The 22561-nt window shown below is 43.4% G+C and overlaps 1 protein-coding gene across 1 annotated transcript in view; it reads right to left on the bottom strand.

Annotated features, from left to right (window-relative positions):
- Window positions 1-5005: 5005 nt before the first annotated feature.
- Window positions 5006-22561, bottom strand: part of LOXL1 (lysyl oxidase like 1) — a 35395-nt gene continuing 17839 nt past the window's right edge. The window contains exons 3-7 of the mRNA XM_029575239.1: window positions 20701-20838; window positions 12713-12869; window positions 10325-10420; window positions 7857-7972; window positions 5006-5111 (exon numbers count right to left, since the gene is read on the bottom strand). Coding sequence (XP_029431099.1) covers window positions 5105-5111; window positions 7857-7972; window positions 10325-10420; window positions 12713-12869; window positions 20701-20838 — 514 coding nt within the window. The 3' untranslated portion in view covers window positions 5006-5104. The remainder of the gene's footprint in view (window positions 5112-7856; window positions 7973-10324; window positions 10421-12712; window positions 12870-20700; window positions 20839-22561) is intronic.

Below are 22561 nucleotides of genomic sequence, written 5' to 3'. Positions count from 1 at the left end.
GATCTCATTACAATGTTATCCCATGTAAAGCTTTGGTGCAGAGCAGTACGGCCCACTCTTGACTTCATGAGACTTCCTCCGTGCCTCAAGCAGAAGTTTTGCAGCATAAGAGGGATTTGTTCACACTTGACTACAATTCCTTGTTTCTGTTCCATTGGATTCCATACCCGGCGAAGCTTTTCTTTTTGTGTCTAATCAGAGCAGTCTTACCATGCTGGGGCCTGTTTAAGGAAGGGCATACAGTATTTTTCGCTTGAGATGAAACTCAGTCCAAGAAAGTGACTCTGTCTCTCTTTCACAAACAATTCTGTTATCTGCCAAACTACAACCAGAGTTCATGTTACATTTATTATATCCGCATTTTAGTTGTATCTTATACTACTCTAGTTTTATTTTAAATAAAACAGGCGACACAGTACCAATATACAGTGCTGTCCATCAGACAGCTGTGGCTAGGCATGGCTGAATGTGGATCCACCCCAGCTGGCCAAAGGAAGCCCCTTCACAGAAATAACAAGTGCCAATGAGGAGCCTCCACGTTTATACCCTTTTATGGGTCCCATTTCTACCCCAATGGCAATAGTTTTCTAATCTCTGCATTTACGTACCAGTCGCTAGCAGAGAGATGTGTCACCGTGCATCAGTACCAGAGATATGGCACCATTCAGTATCAGAGATGGCACAATGTATCACACCAATATGTTTAAAAGAAGAGATATAACATTGCGTATCGTGCCAGTACAGTCTTTGGCAAAGATGTGGCCTCACAGTGCTGTAGAGATGGCACCATATGTCATCCCAGTACCTTTAGTAGCAGAGATCTGACACTGCATCCTAGCAGTACATTCAGTGGCAGAGACGTGGTACCATGAATCATACCGGTGCCTTCAGTGATCAAAATATGGCAACATCCATCATACCAGAATGCTTAATAGCAGAGTTATGAATGTGCATCATTCTACTATAATCTATGGATTTATATTCTTGTTTTAATTAGAGAAAAGTGCAACTACAAACCCATGCATGCAATGGGAGAAAAACCAGGGCTGGCTAAATCTCTGCTAGATGTTGCAATCATCTGCCAACTCTAGTCCCCATGATCCAGATCCTCTTTAGATTACAGCAGAGTAGTTTAAGACCCCTAGGAATATTCTGAACAAGCACCCCCATTCCTTGCATTCCTGACTGGCCCCTTAATGACTTGTTTCTGTAGTTCCTTTCTTGTTTGTGAGGTTTGCATCTCACGTCTTTAAAGATTGCTCATCTAATCCTGGAATTGTTCCTGTGTCTGGGCACAATGAAAGAACAGAAGAGTGAGAGACAAAGAGAGTGAGAGAAAGGGATTTGTATTGGTGAACTAGCAGGAACATGGTACCCTAGCTCTATGCTATTAAAATAAGGCAAAATCTTCCTACCTGAAATACATGTTAAGTGAATTTGTAGATTAAAAACCAGTAACATTGATCCTCTTGATGCTTATATATTGCTTTTGTTAATTTCTTGAAGAAGATTTATGTGAGAGTATTTTTTTTGCACAGAGAAAGACCATCATAGGCCTGGCTCAGTGGATTACTCTGGATGCACATAGGAGCAGCTGGTGTGTATGGTCATGGCACTGTTAGCCTCTGTGAATCAGATAATGGGGCAGTATAATGGTCTAGTAATTGGGATGCAAAGATACTGAAATCTGAAACGTTTCAGGTCCAAATTGCATCCCTACCATTCTTGCTGTGTGACCTTAAACAAGTCACTTGGCTTCCTTGTTCTTGCTTTCTTTTTCTCTGTGCTTTCTTTCAGTTCTGTTGGTAGACTCCACACAAATATAGCTTTATACATGACTTCTGAATGAAAGCTTTCTGTAGCTGCTGTTGCTGTCCAGGCTGCTGTAGAGGGAGCTAGTATGACAGAATATGAACCCTGAGAGAAATACAGAGGCAAGCACAGTGGTTTTGCCTCCCTGGATTGTTGCAAGTGGGAACACTGTAAAGCTGGTTGCTAAGTTATGTTATATTGTGAACCGAGGTGATGTTTTGTTTTAAAACGTGCATCGGTATATAAGAAACCTCAAATAAATAAATAAATAAATAAATAAAACATTAAACAGAGCACATGTAGTGCCATCAGGGGGACAAAGCAAACAAATAGCTGGGGGCTGACTCATCCTATGCATGGGAAAATCCAGAAGCATTAGAAGGCTTAGCTGAGAAGATGCATGCTGACAGTTTTGGGGGAAGAGACATAGAGACAAAACCAGTCTTTGAACATAGACTGTTTTTTTTTATTGATTTTACTTGAGAATAGAAAGAAAGGTCATTTCATTGATCTTCAGTGGTGAGAGACAAGAGGCTTAAGAATGGCTAACCATGTGTTGTGGGTGTGGATCCTTGGATGGAGGTAGAGTTGGTGCAACATGCAGGTTGAAGACCTGCAGGTTCCCACCCTCGGCAGGTGGCCCAACTGGAGTTTCCCCTATACCAGCCCACATTCCCCTTGGGTTGAGCCTTTGGGTGCCGGGGCCAGCAGGTGAGGGCCTCTGCTAATGGTTGAAGGATCCGTTGAGGACACTGGGTAGAACAGGCGAATCCGGATGCAGGTTGGGGGTCTATGACAGGTGGCGTTCAAGGATATCCAGGAGGCAGGCAATGGTAAGTGACAGGTGGTGTTCAACAATGTCCAATAAGCAGATGGTGGTCAGTGACAGGGAGATCCAGGAAGGAAGCCGAGGTCAATACCAGGATGGATAGGCAGGGCAGGAAGGTAAAGAACAGAACAGGCGAGCAGACAAGGAAGCATGGAACTCTGAAGAACTGACCAAGAAAACTAAAGAACAAGGACGAGGAACACTGGAACTGAAGAACAAGGACAAAGAATGCTGGAACTGAAGATGAAGACACAGGAACCAGAGAAGAAGAAGAAACTGAAGCAACTCACACTACTTGTACAGTAGGGAGACCTGTTGCCGAGGCGATGACTGAAGGGAGAAGAGACCTTTTATAAGCCAGCACCTGTGAGGTCATCCATGGGCACCACAGGGGATTTCCCACCATGAGCCCTTTAACTCTGGTGACGGCGGGCGCATGAGTGCACCTAGGGGATCTCATGGAGAAAGCTGGCGGCATCTGGCCCATCGGAGCACGGCGGCTTATCACATGGTCACATGATGGGTCTTTGGTGGTGTTTGGGCTCAGCAGTGGGGAATTGGGAACAGTGGTAAGTGTGGTTGCTCGTGGAGGAGGCCCACGGACTGCCAAGCGCAACACCATGAAAGTTCAGCTCAGCTATGACCAGTCTAAAATATCAGAGACTACCACCATCTGCAAGGGAATACCTGAAAAACCATGAGCTCACAAATCAACACGTGGCATTACACATTTGATAACTCAGCTACTCACACTCAGATCCAGAGCTCTGATATACATTAGGAACATTAAGATACTAACACGTACTTACCTATTCTGAAGACTCTTTGATTTATCTGAAAGGCATATAGAAAAGACAAATTAATGGAAAAAGAATCAAAGCTTATGGACAGTAAATTCTGGTAAGTTTTAAAAAGATTTTGTATGTGGTACTATTCTGAAACTGTGTACCATGTTCTTAGGTTCCTGAAAGACAGAAGGGACAGAGTTGATAAATGCTGAAGGTACATATATCTGGGGATCAAAGTGTTTTGAAAGTTGATTATTTACCTGTTGTTTATGTCAGAGACTGAATTTGTTACCCTGAAAAGAAGAATAGTGGTGGAAGCATTGTTGTAAAGTTTTACCAAGTAAGAAGAAACAAATCATTTACCTGTTATTTGTTCTAAGTTCTTTCATCTTTCCGTTAATCCATTTCATTCTTCCAGCAGTGGACAAAGTGAAATACAATATGGTGGTATTTATTTTAGTGTCTGGTTCTTGAGAGATGCACATACACACGTACACACACATCATTCTCCTACCTACATTTGTTTGGTTTATGCATCCTAGGTCATCCTCTCTATCTATAGAAGATGGCTTTGGCTAGATGGGATTACGCGCATTACTTAAATTATCTTGCAGAGAGGTGAGAATGTAGGGAAAGGTAGCAGGGCCTTTCCTCTCTCGTGTCCTGATTATTGCAGGTTCACAGAGGGACAGTTACATCACTATTAACTTTGTGCTCTTTTGGCCCCACGTCAGGTGGGGAGCTCTCATTGTTGCCTGTGTACAGCCTGTCAAATTCCTTATTGTCCTTTAATACATACACAGATACAGCGTTTAGGCACTTCACTGGCGGGATCTAACATTTATGCAAATGAGGGACACCTTTGCTCTTCTCCCCACCCACGGTCCTCAAGTGTCCAGTTTTGGCCTGTGGAAAGGTTAGAAACCCTAGGAGCTCGTGAGTTGCCCTGAGATAAGGTCATAGTAACTCCTGGTTGATTCACTAAAGTGCTATATCATTAATAGCCAACTGGTTATTAAGTGAATGTTAATTTGTTTTGAGTACTCAGAAACTACCCGTACTTCCTGGAAATATATACATTTATTTTTCAATTAAAATAATACTTTTCATAGCATTACTGTAACTTATCCCCAGCAGGGAAAGGTTCACACCTCAACAGGTTCCTCCATACCAGAGCTATTGTTAGATGATGAAGGTTAAATCCTCTTGGCCCTCTCAAGTATTTCAAAGCTTGCAAATGGAATTATCTAAATAAATGTTTGCTAACTCTTCTTCATGATCATGTTACAACAGGCAACAGTATTAATAGTTATGGCATCTTTATCCTTTAATTCTTATGAAGCATGCAGTATACAAAACCAAATTCCTTGCCTTACATCTAAGTTTTTGAAGACCGCCAGTCATTTTTTGAAGTGTAAAAACATTTTGTTTATTAAACCATATTTACCAGAAATATTCAAAGTGGAAGTGGAAAAGTTTAAGGAAAATGGTATAAAAATATCATGAATGAATCGTTCTCATTTTAATTACAGTAAAGAACTGTCTTCTGAAGGCACTTCTGAAATGTTCACTTGACTCCCGAATCTTAGAATAGGCTCTTGTTAGTACACCTTGATGGAGTTGGACTGTGGGATTTTTTTTTAAAATAGCTGTTTTCTTCAAATCCCAGCAAAGATCAAGACCTAGAAAGAATAAGAATTATAATGAAAGAACTGGAGTATTCAATAAGTTATTTACTTGTCTGTGACACATAGCATGAACACAGTAGGACTAAACAGGAGTCATAATGCTGATATAGAACCAACGCTGCACGAACATAATACTTTTAAACTCATAAGTAATGCAAGTGGTGTTTTTTTACCATCATCATTGTTGACAAGGATAGGAAGCCATGAAACGCATAAATTCTGGAGATGAGAAACTCAACTTATGAATTAGTCAAGAGATTACCTAGTTTATGACCTCAGGTATTGATGAATACATCATAAAAAATTATGTATCTGATAGCACCAAATCCCAGGACTCATGAGATGGACTGGGGGTATTGCCAGACTCACCAACACTGTATTACCAAACCCAAGGATTCATCAGATGGACAAGGTATTACCAAATCTATTGACACTGTGTTACCAAATCCAAGGATTCATGATATGGACCAGAGATCTGGGAGCCAGCTTCCACAAAAATAAGGTCAAATTCTATAATTTTCAGTCTTCTGGGATTTTTCAGTAAATCTTTTGAGGTTTGGTTATTCTGTGATACCTTGTTTTTGTTTAGCAAGTTCATTTAATCAGTCTATAGACCTTCTACCCTCTGAAGCTAAATATTGTAGTTAATTTGTCGTGTAGAGCAAATTGTAGCTATAAGCAGGTAGGGAAGAAATCAGAAAGTGTAAGAGCAGAGAGAGGAGGAGGTGTTAAGGAATAAAATAAAGGAGACAGGAATTTGAAAACAGAAACACACAAAGGGGATGAAATCTACATGGTAAACAGGAACATCTCATCTCATATCCCTTTTCACACTTCAAGCTTCTTTTTATGTATTTTCAAACTTCTAATGTATATTTAACAGAATTTGAATCAACAGGTCAACATAATCTGGTTGCAAGTCAGTTGAGGGCAGATATTCAACTGCTATCTGGCTGCACAAGTGCAGGATAAACTTTTCTGGCTAATCTGACTGGGATAGTGGTGCAGCCATGCCACTAAAAATAATCAACTATCTTATATTTAGCCGGATAAGTTTATCTGAATAACTTTAGGACAGCTAAATAGCGGTCCTAGACATTTATTTATCTATTTATGGTACTAAATTTATATACCGCATAAGCAATAAAAATACAGTGAAAGCAGTTCACGGCATAACATTCATAATTCAAATTAACAACAAAATACATACAGATTAAAATACAAAAACATAATAAAAATAACATAAATGAAACAAACATAAAATAAAACTAAAATCTAAAAATAACTACATAACTCCCAAACAAAAACACTTCACCTTCAAAGGAATCTTTACTTACTCATACTAAACCCAAGTATAAATCACCTCACCTTTGGAAATAAAAGAGTCTTCACATGCTTCTGAAATTTCAGAAGACTCAATTCTGCTCTTACAGACCTTGGCATTACACTTCAATACTGAGCAGCTGCCTATGAGACGGCTCACAGTGCATACTGCTTCATTCGTAATTTTGAGGCCAATGCTGCCATCCAAAAATATCCCTATGATGAACTTAATTCTCAACCTTGCCTATACCATATAAGTCTATCCCATAGGTACTTAGGACCTTTGCTCCTCATTGATTGAAACACTATGGTCAGCAACTTCAATTTAGCAGTCTCACCAATGGGTAGCCAATAGAGTTCTGCAAGCAGAGGAAACGCTCTTTCAAACTTAAATTTTACCATAATCAATTGTGCAGCCATATTTTGTAATATCTAGAGTATATAAGTTAGCCTATCCAGCAACCCCACCTACAGCACTTTGCAATAGTCCAATACTGAAATTACAAAGGCATATACCACTAACCTTTAGAATTTGGAAATCCAGAAAAGGATGCAGCTGTCACTGTCTTTAACTGTAAATAACCTTGCTATGCTATTAATCCAATATAAGGCTCCAAAGAAAAGCTAGAATCCAAAACAACCCCCTTAGAAGAAATGAAAATAACCTAGCCCTCAACAACAGGTTGGATGGTCAGTGCTATGAGGTCCTATAATGCTGAACATCAGCACTTAACCAGCTTTACTCCCATTTATGTCTATGGAAAAAACCCTTAGTGAATCAGGTTCTATGATAGACGGACAAGAGTTCCCGCTCCAGAATGCGGCCTCGGAGGGAATGGAGGTAGGCTGCGCGGCTCGGCGCGCGCCGGCTACACGAAATCGGCAGCCTTGCGCGCGCCGATCCAGGATTTTAGCGGCTACGCGCGTATCTACTAAAATCCAGCGTACTTTTGTTGGCGCCTGATGCGCCAACAAAAGTACGCGAAGGCGCACTTTTTTAAAATCTACCCCTTAGTGAATAGGGGAAATATTTGTGAGCAAACATTTTTTTACATTTTCCTTTCCTTCCTGGGGAGAGAGTGTTTGATGTCACTGCCGCAGAGTGGCAGTCTGTGATGTCACTGAGAGGGAGGGGGGCCAGAGTGTGATGTCACTGCAGGATGAGGGCAATCTGTAAATTCACTGTAGGCTGGGGGCCACTATGGGAGGCTAGGGAGAACTGGGGGTTTCTGAATATATCTCAGCCCCAAAGAGAAGAATTAGAAAAATCAAGAGCTAAGGCGGGAAATTTCTGGTGGAATCTTTACCGAGATTCTCACCTCTCACTTCAGAGAAATAATACAGGGAAGAGAAGAAGCAAGGGGGGTAGGAAAAAGCGGAAGAGGGCGTGAAGTAGTTATAAGCCTTGGCACTCACTGGGCGATTCTGCAGTTTGAGGTGGCTACAAAGCGTCCAGTATAGTGAATATTGCACCTCACCACGTTGTTTGTGAAGTCGGACTCCTGCACGATGTACCGGGGATTCACCACGACCTGCGAGCACAATAGGAAAAAAAAGGTTAAAAGCAGGAAAACCCACGCAGCCCTTCATTCCACATCAGGGCACACTGCTTCAGAGGTAAAGGGGATCATTTTGCCTGCATAAAACCTGGTTCTAAGGCGTACAAATGGCCTTTTGAAAATTTCCCGTAAACGTGCAGGCATAAGCAAATTTGTAACTACTTTTCTGCGCACCTCAGTAAGCTTTTACCGGGGGGCGGAGTTAGGAGGGGGCGGAGTTAGGAGGGGGCGGAGTTAGGAGGGCTCCGTTTCCATAAACGCTTTGGATTTTTTTCGAAAAGCGAGCACGTAAATCGTGCCCCCTTTACCCCCCTGCTCACCCGGGGAATTTCCAAACGGACTTCGATGAATGAGTCCACCTTGCAAACGCGGGCTAAAGTCATGTGGGTGCTTTCTGAAGGCGGCGCTCTCACCCGTGCGGGGAGCTGACAATTACCCTGCGAAACGTCTCACAGCAGATTGCTCCTCCCTCCGTCCCTGCCGTTACGACTGAGTACCTGCGCGGCGTTTAGGGGATGGTCGGATGGGGGTGGCCAGGAGTCCCCCTCCCCCCCTCCCGAGGGACACCATGATGCCAAAACTGAAGGATTAAACCTGTTTAAAAAAAAAAAAAGTCAGTCTAAAGGGCTTGGGGAAGGGTATTTATTTTGTTAATGGATGTGAAAAAAAAATCATCCTAAGTGGGTGTCCAAATGTGTTCCATGTTTTGAAATATTGGCAGTGAGAGCAGGGGAATAAACTGCCTGCATCTGGCTACTTACTGATTAAAGCAATAAACTGGCAGACAAGCAAACCTCTCTTCTCTGTCACTGTCTCCCTGACCTGGGGGCAAGTCACTTCAGCTCCCCGCGCCTCTCCTCGCACAGCAAGCGTTACGGGTAAGAGGAACATTGTTCCTTCTCTATTCCCGGCGGAAAATTTCATGTAGGCTGGCATCAAATATGTACTGTCAGGTCATCCATCCCCGGGGCCGACTGTGTGGATATTTCTGAAGCATTAAACTACGAAGTGCTTTGGGACTCCTGCTTGGTTAAATGGCCCTGTATAAATGGAAAATTATTATTGTTCTCATTAAAAGATGCTAATCCAAGAAGTAATAACAGGCATGGTCCTTCCTAAGAAAATAATTCCTGTTATAAGTGTTCATCTAGTAATGCTTGGGTTTTTTTTCCCCAAAATTCAGATTATACAGTCCCTCCACTGGAAATAATTCCTGTTATAGAAATATACTTTTTAAATGTTTTTTTCCATTTTCATGGCCCTTCCCTCTCTAATCCTGCCCTTGCCAGAGAGAGAGAGAGAGAGAGAGAGAGAGAGAGTCGTTTAGGCAGGGGCCACAGACCATGGCTTCTTTCAGAGCTTTGTACGCATATGCCTTGATCCTGGCCAGTAAGTGCTAGTGCTAGTGCTAGTGTTAGTGCTAGTGCTAGTGCTAGTGCTGCTGCTGCTACTGCTGGCTGGAACTTCTTCCAGGGGGGGCTAGGAGTCAGATAGAGACAGCACTCCCAACCTCTGCCAGCCCAAGCAGCAGGCATGACGGTGTAGTCCAGGAATCAAGCTGCAGTCTCACCTACAACAGCTCGCAGCAGTGCCCCTGTGCCACTGGCTCGGTCAGAGCCGGAGGGATGCACAGGGAGAGGCATAACCAGCAGGAAAAGGAAGCGATGATGTCTCTGTGTGGGTGGAGGGTCTAGGGGTTTGCCAACTGGCTCCAGAGTTTCAGGACAGGTGGGATCCCATTGCATGCTGGGATTTATTCTGACTTCCCTATTGCATTCCCTCAGAAAATGCAATAGGGAAGTCCCCTGCATGCAGTAGGTCCCTGCATGCAGGGGAGTAAAAAGCAGGACTGGATCAACCTGTCCTGAAGATCTGGAGCCAGTCTGACAACCCTAGTAGGGTCCCGCTGGGATCCTGCGAAGGTGCGGCCTGGCACAAAGGCTCCGCATTCAGAGAAGAAACGAGGAACCTACTATCTCCACCCCCAGATCCACCCAGAATTTGACCAGCTAATCAATTTTCAAAGGTTTTGATCTAGCCAGCTAAATCCTTCACTTAGCTAAATCCTTTGAATACTGACGTCTCTTACTGGCTGTTTATGTTAGACCTAGGAGTGGTCTCATAATAGTAACCTACTGTACATTGTTAAAAGCCTATCTCAAAGGGTACCATGCATTCAGCTCTCATTTTCAACAAGCACATTTTCAGTTCTTTTATCCTCCATATCCCATTCCCCATACCTCCTCAATAATAGAGATCCTAGAGGGATCCGTATTGCACAAGAAAGCAGCAAATAGTAATAACTTTGTAAAGGATATTACACACCTTCAGAATGTAATTTCCAGGCTGTACATCTGTTATATCAATCCACTGGCAGTCAATATCTGCATTGTAAGTGTCGTAACAACCGGGACTCAAGCCCTGATAAAAAAAAAAAAAAAGTAAGAAAAAGAAGGCATGACGCGTGCTGTTCCTGTGCAGAGCAGGACTTTAGGTGCGTTAGATGAACCTTACAGCCTGGCGCCCCCTCCCATCCCCCAACCCTGACCTCCTCACAACTCAGCCCAGCCCATGCACAGTTAAAAATGATGCTTTCATAATAACAGATTTAACATGAAAAAGGACGTTCAGAACACAGTTTCCTAATGTAAAAATATCCATCGCAACATGTATATTTACAGGCACTACCGTGTACCAGAAAACCCTGCCAAAAGACACTTGGAACTCATATGAAATGAGGCCTACTGTAACGCACGTTGGGTGTGAGCTTGGCACTAAGAAAGCCATGAGTAAACTGAACTACAATTACAATACAGTAAACCTCCCATATCAAAACAGCACTAACTGCCAGCACTCAAACCAACCTACGAAAATGCAGCACTGTGAGGTCATCTTGGTCTAACACGTTTCAGTTGCCGTCTCTATGTCAGGGGGTGGCCAACTCCAGTCCTTGAGAACCATAAACAGGCTTGGTTTTCAGGATATCCATAATGAATATGCATGCACTGCCTCCACTGTATGCAAATTTATTTCATGCCTTGCTGCTGTTTACAGACTCTGCAAAATGGCGCCGGCCATACGGCAACACGATTCGACTGCAGGAGGTCGTTCTGGACCTCCGCTGGACTTTTGGCAAGTCTTGTGGGGGTCAGGAGGCCCCCCCAAGCTGGCCAAAAGTCCCTGGGGGTCCAGCGGGGGTCCGGGAGCGTTCTCCTACGCTCCTGACGTCGGGGGACAAAATGGCGCCAGCGCTACCTTTGACCTGTCATATGACAGGTCAAAGGTAGCGCCGGCGCCATTTCTACAACGCAGGGAGGTCCGAGAGTAAAAGATCACACCGGGACCCTTCCTCTGGACCCCAGGTAATTTAAGGCATTTTGGGGGGGTTCGGGAGGGTGGGGGATTTATTTTAAAGGGTCGGGGTGGGTTTTAGGGATGTTTTAGTGTGCCGGTTTTCGATTTACACGATTTACACGATATTTAAAAAACCCAAACTGCGACGATCCGATTCTCTCCCCCTCCCAGCTGAAATTGATCATTAAGACGATCGATCACACGATTCACATCTCTATTGCATGTATCTGTGCATATGTTGTGGGAGAAACATACATGCATGTTATAAAATACTATGGTAAAACTATTATTGAAATAATCCAATAGGAGGTAAATCCACACTCTGTGTATAATATATTTTTTTTATTTAGCTTTTTATATTCTGCATTCTGCACTTCAAAGCAGATTACATTCAGGTAATGTAGGTAATTTCCCAAATCCCAGAGGTTTACAATTAGCTATCAGGGCCCTTCTATACCACTGGGGGAGAGAGAGAGAGAGAGGAAACTCACCCAAAGATGAGATTTGTGCAGTGTTCTCTCAACCTAGCTTGATGTTACCCAGGTAGAGAGTCCAGGTTGAGAGAACATTGCTCAAATCTCATCTTTGGGTGAGTTTCCTCTCTCTCTCTCTGCACTACACTGTTCTGTTCATACGTCTCACTTTGAATGTCAAAGTGGCCCCTAACCCCCTACACTAATACCTAAACCTCATCTTGAGTAACTAGGTAGGCCTCATATAGAGGTATAAATATCTACCTAGTATGATGGCATTATGGCTAGTCTCTCTCATGTGAAAACACCATATAGCAGTTTGATAAATGACCCCTAAGTTTGTAACTAAGTCAATGGAGGGTAAAGTGGGACTTGAACCCTCGTCTCCTGGTTCATTGCCCACTGCTCTAACCACCAGACTACTCCTCCATGTCTGATTTTGGCTTTTAAACGATTACATCACTGATTGTGAACTGATTGGTCAACGTATGCATCATGTGACAGTCTATGATTGGCTTAGCGATATGTGGCACCCTTGTCGGTGTCTTTTAAGTTTTGTCGGAACGGACACCTGATATGAACTGAATGTGTCTGCAAGAGGTACCCGATTGCTGTTTCTTGCTGCTTAAACCCATCTATGTTTATGTCCTTATTCAATAATGAAGTTTCTTTCGGTTTTAGTGATTGAACTACAATTCCTCTGTCCCTCCCGGTGCAGCCACCTCAGCGAAACACGGTGTCTGTATCGGGGGGACACCTCAACACGTTTAATAAGAATGTTTTAAAAACTGTACGCGGCCACATACACACGTGCGTGCTGCCGTGCGTATCTGTTTGAACGCTATCCACTTTGTGCATGCAGCACTGCCCATCATAATTCCCTCACCTGAGTGTGTGAAGTGCAGGCATAGCGCTTCAGGTTCCCGAAGTCGCAGGTTGTATCCTCCAGACAGAAGCTGGCTTTGTGACCTTCTGCGACCTTCCTCCCTGTCGCAGCATCGAGCAGATCATAATGACTGAACTCATCCATGCTGTGATAGTGCCTAGAAAAAAATTCAACAAGAGGAGACCTTGAGCATATAGGAAAAAGAGACGGGCAATCTAGGATTAGAGCACAGAGCTGGAGGTTGGGACGCCTGCTCTGATTCAGAGCATCAACTCACTGTCACTGTAAATAACTGGAATTATGCACATGCTGCACATACAGGGTGCATTGTGTGAATATTAATTACACATCAGAACTTAATACTTTCAAGCTTGTTGGCAAATATTCTCCAGATTCCACTAGATATACCACCCAGGCCAGATGAGCCTCAACAGACTGTTTTAGTCTGGGATTTCTTAAATAAAAAAGGCTTCACTGAAATGTTCATACTTTAGGTAGCATTTAAAAGGGGTCTCTGATTTTGCTTGGCACTGCTTGCATTCCTGCTTTGATTTTCTCCTGAATTATGCTCAGTTCCCTTTCAGACAGAAGTCTTGCTGTTACCCCTCAAGGCATTTATCCCTTTTTTGATGCAGCGGAGTTAAGGAACAATTGTTTCAAGGTCAGCTCATAGGCTTGTCTGGAATGGCAAATATTTGAAAAGCTATATATAGAAAGGATCCTTTCCTGGAAGAAGGGCATGAACCAGACCTTCGGAGGTCCTACTGGTTCTGTTCTTTGGATTTGCGGTTACCATTCATTATCACTGACGGAAGGATGGCCAGAAATCATTTCCAATATCACAATATACTTCAGGCTCGTAGCCCGTTTCCTCTCTTAGCAGGCACCTACAGTCAGCTGTCCGAACTTTCCACCTCAATTACTACTCCAGTGTTCTTTCTGTGCCTGACATTCGTACCTTAATTTTCCAACACAAGGTCTTATTCAAAAAGGATTTTCCCCTCCCCCCCTCACGTGCGTTCTATGCCTATGGGAAAAAAATCTTTATTGAATAAGACCCATTATGCCTTCTGCAGCATTGCAGGAGCTTTAGATTCTTGGAAATTCAGCATTTCTCCCTAAATTGTCTTTTTATATTAAAAAGGCATAAGAAATGTTTCATAATATTTAACAGATTCCATACTATGCCTATGTGTTTTATGCTATGCTCTGTTTTATTATAATTTTTAGATTGTAGGACTGTTTGAGTTATGGGAAAATAAACTTTGATTTACTGAGCTAGTAAAAGATATGATCCTGTAGTAAGGACCTGCTCTCCAAGTGGTACATCGTCCTCTCGCACCGAGGACGAGCCTCCCAGGGCTACTGCCCAGGAGGGAAGGGTTACCTCTGCCATCATAGTTGGTGATTCGATTATTAGGAATGTAGACAGCTGGGTGGCTGGTGGGCGTGAGGATCACCTGGTAACATGCCTACCTGGTGCGAAGGTGGTGGACCTCACGTGTCACCTAGCTAAGATTTTAGACAGTACTGAGGAGAAGCCGACTGTCGTGGTACACAAGGGCACCAACGACATAGGAAAATGTAGGAGGGAGGTTCTGGAAGCCAAATTTAGGCTCTTAGGTAGAAAGATTAGATCCAGAACCTCCAGGGTAGCATTCTCTGAAATGCTCCCTGTTCCACACGCAGGTCCCCAGAGGCAGGCAGAGCTCTGGAGTCTCCATGCGTGGATGAGACAATGGTGCAAGGAAGTTTTGTAATGAACTGGGGAACTTTTTGGGGGTGGGGGAGTCTCTTCCAAAGGGATGGGCTCCACCTTACCAGGGTGGAATCAAGCTAATGGTTCTAACCTTTAAAAGCTGATCTATCTCCTTTTTAAACTAAATCAAAGAGGAAAGCCAACAGTCGCTCAGCAGCGCATGGTTCGGAGGGAGGTATCTTCGAAGGATACTAATGAAGCATTAGAGTTCGGGCAACCCAACAGTGAGGTTCCAATAATAAGAAAAGTAGTCCAAATGCCTATAATTAAAAACTCACCTGAGCTAAAAGATTCCAATTTATCATTGTCAACTGAAAAGCAGAATGTTAATACACACAAAAAACACACTTTGAAATGTTTGTATGCTAATGCCAGAAGTCTAAGAAGTAAGATGAGAGAATTAGAATGTATAGCAGTGAATGATGAGAAACTTATTGGCATCTCAGAGGCATGGTGGAAAGAGTATAACCAATGAGATAGTGCTATATCAGGGTACAAATTATATTGCAATGACAGAGAGGAGGATCTTGGTGGTGGGGTGATGCTTTATGTCCGGGATGGCATAGAGTCCAACAGGATAAAGATCCTGCATGAAACAAAATGCACAATCAAATCTTTATGGGTAGAAATCCCTTGTGTGTTGGAGAAGAGAATAGTGATAAGAGTATACTACCATCCACCTGGCCAAGATGGTGAGACGGACAGTGAAATGCTAAGAGAAATTAGGGAAGTTAACCAAATTGGTAGTGCAGTAATAATGGGAGACTTCAATTACCAATCTAAAGTATTAATTTGTCCAATGATCAACGATTAAAAATAGCAAAGAACAAACACGTTGTATCAAAATCTTATTTTTTGTATCGTTACTGATATTCATATTGACACGCTTATTATTTTTTGGACCTTCATAGGAAGATTTCAATTACCCAATATTGCCTGGGTAGGTGAAACATCAGGACCTACTAGAGAGATAAAGTTCCTGGATGGAATAAAAGACAGTTTTATGGAGCAATTGGTTGAGGAACCGACTAGAGAGGGGGCAATTTTAGATCTAATTCTCAATGGAGTACAGGATTTAGTGAGAGAGGTAATGGTGATGGGGCCACTTAGCAATAGTGAACATAATATGATCAAATCTGAATTAATGACTGGAAGCGGGATAGTAAGTAAATCCACAACTCTAGCACTAAACTTTCAAAAGGAAAACTTTGATAAAATGAGAAAAATAGTTAGAAAAAAACTGAAAGGTGCAGCTACAAAGGTAAAAAGTGTGCAACGGGCATGGGCATTGTTAAATAATACCATCCTAGAAGCACAGTCCTTATTTATTTATTTAAAAATCTTTTATTTTCTGTCTATACAATTAGGTATGTCTAAGTGGATTACATAAGGCAACATAAATAATCACAAAGCAAACTAAAAATATAAATAAAAAAACAAGGCGATACATCAGGTAAAATTAAAATAAACAGTAAATAAAAGAAAAGTAAACAGTACAAAGAATGTATAAAAGTATAAAGTAAAAAGACAAAGGAGCGATTGTCATCATGCCTAAAGTCTGTTGAATGCAGCAGAGTATAAATATGTTTTTAATGCCTTTTTGAACTCTTTTGTGTTTGATAAGAGTTGGAGCAAATCTGGGATTGATTTCCATAATATGGGGCCTGCCACAGAAAAGGCATGTTTCCTAGTTATATCTAGCCTCTCTGTCTTAGTAGTCGGGACTTGCAAGTAGTTTTTGTCACTAGAGCGTAGGTGACATGGGGGCTGATTCAACCGTAGTGAGGAGCATAAGCAAACTATTGAGGAGCAGCATTTTGAACCAGTTGAAGCGGGCGTAAGGTGGTATCTGGAAGTCCTAGGTAAAGTGAGTTACAATAATATAAGCCTGTTAAAATTAAGGCTTCTAATACAGAGAGAAAGTCATTAGGATATAGGAGAGGTTTTAGTCTTTTTAGTAAATGGATTGTTACAGAGAGCGTGGTCTTGAGAGGCCTTAGCCCTCTGTTATGCGCACGCAGGCTTTGGCTAGATGTAGCAAGAGATGCCATGAGCAGCTGCTGCTCGAGAATAGGAGATGTGTGTCCTTGGACCTCGGTGAACCCAGAGAGGAGCTCCGGGGAAACACAGAGGCTGGTGAGACATCCGTGTCTGGGTCGAGACCAAGCCCAGGCCCCTGCCGACCTGCATACTTCAGTGAGACCAACCACCCTTGGTTGGTCTCTGAGTGGTTGTCCAACTACTCCAAGCCCTTTCGGACCTGCCGCTGGGAACGGCAATGGCAGCAGGCCGGACAGGAGACGAGGGCAGATGAAGGTTCTGGAGCATGAAGACTGAGACAGGAGACTTGGGGCGTGAAGATTCAGATGAGAAGCTTGAGATGTGAAGACTCAGACGAGAAGCTTGAGCACGAAGACTCAGGATCAAGGTTTTAGGAACAAGTACTGGTTTGAGGCTGCAATGCAGCGTGCCCTACACAACCCACAGCCCATGGACTGGTCGCAGACCATGCTTGAGTACAAGGCAGACTCCAGACGAATACGTGGTAGTTGAAGCTGGAACAAGGCGAAGATTCAGTAGAAGCCTGTACCAAGGCACGCCCTACACAGTCGCCAGTGGCTGGTCTTGGACCACACTGGAATGGCACAGGTTCAGTCAGAGTCTCATGGATGGTGCAGCCACCAGAACATCCGAGGGCCGAGACAAATTCCAGGGTAAGGGACCAAGATGAGACTTGGCATCGAGCAAAGGGAAGGGGGCCAAGGCGAGACTTGGCTTAAGGCATGAAACATGGGACCAAGACGAGACTTTGCTTCAAAGTGAAGATGACCCTCCGGAGACTAGTGCTGCGAGACAAGAAGGCTGGCCCATGCCACTAGGTGATGAGACAAGCCATGACAAGCCAGAGAAGGTAGCCATGAGGAACCAAGGGTCCAGGAAGCAGAAGCAGAGACGAAGCATCAGGAAGGAACCCAACTGACCGAGGCTCCAATGTCCAAGAACAGGAACCGAACTAAATGGATTTACCCTCGGGATGGACATCTGGAGGGCTCGAGGAGCTGGAACATCACAGGAAGACCACGAGACATCAGGAAAACCATGAAACATCTGGAAGAGACCAGAAACATGAAGAACGATGAGGGATCCCACGAAGAACAGGAAATACCAGCAGGAGTGAAGGCAAGAAGTCCTTGAGACGAACTAACTCCTTGCGAAGGCAACCAAGGACTGGAAGCTGGGCCCTTATATAGGGCTGAAGATCAGGAAACGCCCTGGGAGGAGTCCAGATGGGGCCAGGAGGCTGGCCCTTTAAATCTCTGAAGGAGGCACGGCCCGCGACCTAGGAGACAGGAAGCAGGAACTATGCAGAACTATGGCCAGCAGCCATGCTGCAGGAGCAGTGCAGGGAGAAGCCGGGCCTCTACACAGGCCCCGATGTCAGCAGCAGCTCCTGCCGCTGCTGGGAGCACCGAGGGCAGCTCCAGCCACCAGGAAAGCCTGGGGACTGCGGCCTCAGCCGTGAAGCTGAAGAGAGCGTCGGTGGCACTCCCTGCCACAAGAGGGTCCTGATAGGTGTGGCTCCAAGCCGTGCTGAAGATTAAAGTCCACGGCTCCTGCGCTGCAGAGGTAAGTGCAGAATCATAACATGAATTCTGTAAAATGACAGTTTACAACATATGAATTTCACACATTAAGAAATGTGAAAGGAAGGTCAAACGATTGCCAGCATGGCTAAAAAGTGAGATGAAAGAGGCTATTTTAGCCAAAAGATCTTCATTCAAAAATTGGAAGAAGGATCCATTAGAAAAAAATAGGATAAAACATAAGCATTGACAAGATAATTGTAAGACACTGATAAGACAGGCTATGAGAGAATTTGAAAAGAAGTTGGCTGTAGAGGAAAAAACTCAAATAAAACCTTTTTGTATTTGAATTTTATATTTGTATTTGTATTTTCAGAAGGCGACTGACAAAGTCCCTCATGAGAGGCTTCTAAGTATATTAAAAAGTCATGGGATAAGAGGCGATGTCCTTTCGTGGATTACAAACTAGTTAAAAGACAGGAAACAGAGAGTAGGATTAAATGGTCAATTTTCTCAGTGGAAAAGGGTAAACAGTGGAATACCTCAGGGATCTGTACTTGGACCAGTGCTTTTCAATATATTTATAAATGATCTGGAAAGGAATATGGTGAGTGAGGTAATCAAATTTTCAGATGAAACAAAATTATTCAGAGTAGTTAAATCACAAGTGGATTGTGATAAATTGCAGGGGAACCTTGCGAGACTACATAAGGACATAAGAACATGCCATACTGGGTCTGACCAAGGGTCCATCAAGCCCAACATCCTGTTTCCAACAGTGGCCAATCCAGGCTACAAGTACCTCGCAAGTACCCAAACACTAAGTTTATCCCATGCTACTGATGCCAGTAATAGCAGTGGCTGTATTTGAAAAAGGTTTGGATAAGTTCTTGGAGGAGAAGTCCATTAACTGTTATTAATCAAGTTGACTTAGGGAAATAGCCACTGCTATTACTGGCATCAGTAGCATGGGATCTACTTAGTGTTTGGGTACTTGCCAGGTACATGTAGCCTGGATTGGCCACTGTTGGAAACAGGATGCTGGGCTTGATGGACCCTTGTTCTGACTCAGTATGGCAATTTCTTATGTTCTTAAAATATTTCCAAATCAGAAAGCTTGTGAGGGAGTCAGTTGGACCATTAGATGATCGAGGGGTTAAAGGGGCACTTAGGGAAGATAAGGTCATCGGCGCAAAGATTAAATTATTTCTTTGCTTCTGTGTTTACTGAAGAGGATGTTGGGGAGATACTCATTCCAGAGATGGTTTTCAACGGTGATGATTCAGATCAACTGAACAAAATCACAGTGAGCCTGGAACATGTGGAAGGCCTGATTGACAAACTGAAGAGTAGTAAATCACCTGGACCGGATGGTATACACCCCAGGCTTCTGAAAGAACTAAAAAATGAAATTTTAGAACTATTAGTAAAAATTTTTAACTTATCATTAAAATCATCTGCTGCACCTGAAGACTGGAAGATGGCCAATGTAACCCCTATATTTAAAAAGGGATCCAGGGGTGATCCTGGAAACTATAGACCGGTGAGCCTGACTTCAGTGTCAGTAAAAATCGTGGAAACTGTTACTAAGAATAAAATCACAAAACATTTAGATATACATGGTTTGATGGGACACAGCCAACATGGATTTACTCAAAGGAAGTCTTGCCTCCCAAATCTCCTACATTTTTTGAAGGGGCGAATAAACATGTGGAATCATTATATTTCAGCCCCCAATGAAGGCAAAGCCGAAACACGGATCCTGTGTCGGACTGTTTACATCTGAGCCTCTTCCATCAAACAACATGGCGTTTCTTCACGCTAAAGAAAGCTAATGAAAGCTAAGTTAAATTGGAAATTAATATTATCTATAACGATTTTCTGTGACTATTGCTATTATTTTGGGATTTTCCTGGACTACCTCATGAAGCATAGCAAAAAACACTCATGCACTATTGACCCATGATTATACTAAATGGCGCATTATCTACATGCTATCTAGCATTACATTATACGCCTATTGATATGAGGTCAGTTATATGAGTACAAAAATTCTGTTTTTCCACCAATGGGTGTTGATGTTACTGGATAATCTATGTGGACATACAGTTCTTTTTATAGTGATTATTGCTCACTGTTTTCCACTTGAGATTTTTCTGAGAGTCTATTTTTGATTGATTGTCTTACATGCTGGATTAATTGCCATACATTATTTAGCAGAACACGGCTGTTTAGGTGCTCTGCTGAATATAGCTGGATAAAGTCCTAGTTAGTTAGCTGAATAAATGTATCTGGCTCACTTCAGAACTGCTCTCTGGCATGACCAGAGTTAGCCAGATAAGGTGGAGATGGTCAGAGATGGGAAGTTTAAAACCTGTGGTTTGTCCAGCGATGTCCCAGACTTTGCCAGGAAACCCCTCTGAATCTTGACCTTTTAAGCAATTTCCCAATAGACACAGAATGGAAGAAAAGGATTAGTATATCAGAGCCCTGGTGATAAAGCAATGCCCATTGAATTAAAAAGTTAGACATATCCGCTGCACGTACTCTAGCAGCCTCTGGGATATCAGCACCTTCCACCCATGCCCCCATCCCCCATTCTGGCCCCAGTCCGGCTTTGACTGCCAACCCCTCCCCATACTCACTGGTGACAGCTGTGCCATTCCCAGGTGTGGCGTGGGCGGTTGGGCAGGAAGTCGGCGGCCCCCTGGTTCTTCACCCGCTGCGGGAACCTCAGCAACACCCTGATGTCGTAGTCTGTGGCCTCGGCGCTGTAGGCAGTGCTGAAAGAGTTCAAGGGAAAAACGAGAACCTAGTGGAGCAATTTTACTTTCTGCAGCTTAAAGACAACTCTAAGAAGCAGCCCACAAATCCTCCTCATTAGCCGGTGAGAAATAATAACTGCTATATTGCACCTTCATGCCACCACCGCTCTGACTGGGGTCATGGATGCTACTGTCGAGTGCTGTTCCCAGTGCAACGCTGTACATTGACGTCGTAAGCAGAGACTGATCCAGGTCCTCCTTCCCCATGAACGGCTGCTAAACACTTCTAAAGAGAGTGTGCTTTACTCACAGAAATGGTCCATGCACGTAAAATTACAAGCATATATATACACACGGAATAAGGGTACTTTTATCGTGCGTACGGGAGAGGCATTCCAGGGAACTTCCCCACACACTCTTTGATTTTTAAATAGCGTTCGTGTAAATTCTCTCCTCAAAAGCTATGTGCACCAGATAGCAGGTGTACTTGCGCGCCTGGATAATTTTCAAAGGGAACTTATTTATTTATTTATTTATTTATTTATTTAAATTCTTTTAATATACCGATGCTCAAGAACCAAGTCTTATCGTACCGGTTTACAATAAACTAGGGGGAACCAGTTAAACAATGAAAGCAAAAAGTTACATTATAACAGGGAAAGTGGAACTTGGAACTTACATGCCAAAGTTAGCTTTGAAAAATTGGTGTAACTTGGGTGCAGTTGCAAAATGAACCCCTAAGAGACTGCAAAATAAGCCCCCGAAGCATCATGATGAAGTCATGTCGTTCTGCGGTGAGTAGCAATGACGAGGAACTGTAGGACAGAATCCCTATCTGTCTGACGTGACTGAGTGAACGTTTGTTCCCTGTTGCAGGTATAGATCTGATTTTCCAATTTTCTGGCTTTCCCACCATGGGTGATAAACCCATGACTTGATTCGCTTTGCTATGCTGAACTCTTTCATGTTGCCCTTGGCTAACTGGCAACAAGAGGGCAGGCGTCCCGCCTTTGAGACTCTGCCACCGGGTTTGAACTGTCTGGCGCTGTCCTTCGCATTCTGGTTCGGCTGGAAGTCGCCCGAGCCCTGTTGCACCTCAGATGGGGAAAGTGAGGCATCCTCTGGGGTAAAAATGCCTGCCAGGCCCCAGAAGATTGGAAATGTGTTTACCGTTCAGAAACCCGTTGAGAAAGGAATGCACGTACACCTTGGAAGGTCCTTGCCCGCCAGCAAACCATTCCCAGCATCAGGAATGGATGCACTGAGAGGCAGACAGCTGCTCATTAAAAGGGGGAAGTGTTCAGAAAGCCCGAAGACTTGCAAACTGCATAGGGGCTACTAACGTGCCAACTTTAGGAAAACATTCAAAGAGAAACCACTTGCCTTGTTTTTCTTTCAAAATCGGCAAATGCAATGTGCATGTTACAAGTGTGTACGTACTTTTTTTCCCCCTGCTATTTGTGAATGTTAAATACATGCATGTACTTTCATCCTGATATTTGTTTGGGCACTGGCGAGGGGGGGGGGGGGTGTCACAATGTAAATGCAATGTGCGCACGCTGGTTTCCTCTCCAGACCTAAAGACGCCCACGCGAGCATCTCTTTTTCATACAGCTAAACGTGTGCGTGCTGTGGAAGCTACCCATCCTTTTCAGCCCTTTCTCCCCAGTAAACACCTGTCTAAGAGGGTAAATGCTTTTGAAAATCGCCTTCCTAGCAGGAGATACTAATACACTGCCCA

The sequence above is a fragment of the Rhinatrema bivittatum genome, chromosome 13, assembly GCF_901001135.1.
Source record: "Rhinatrema bivittatum chromosome 13, aRhiBiv1.1, whole genome shotgun sequence".
Lineage (NCBI taxonomy): Eukaryota > Metazoa > Chordata > Amphibia > Gymnophiona > Rhinatrematidae > Rhinatrema > Rhinatrema bivittatum.
The sequence above is the reverse complement of the archived record's forward strand: the minus strand, read 5'-3'. Positions and strand labels throughout refer to the sequence as shown.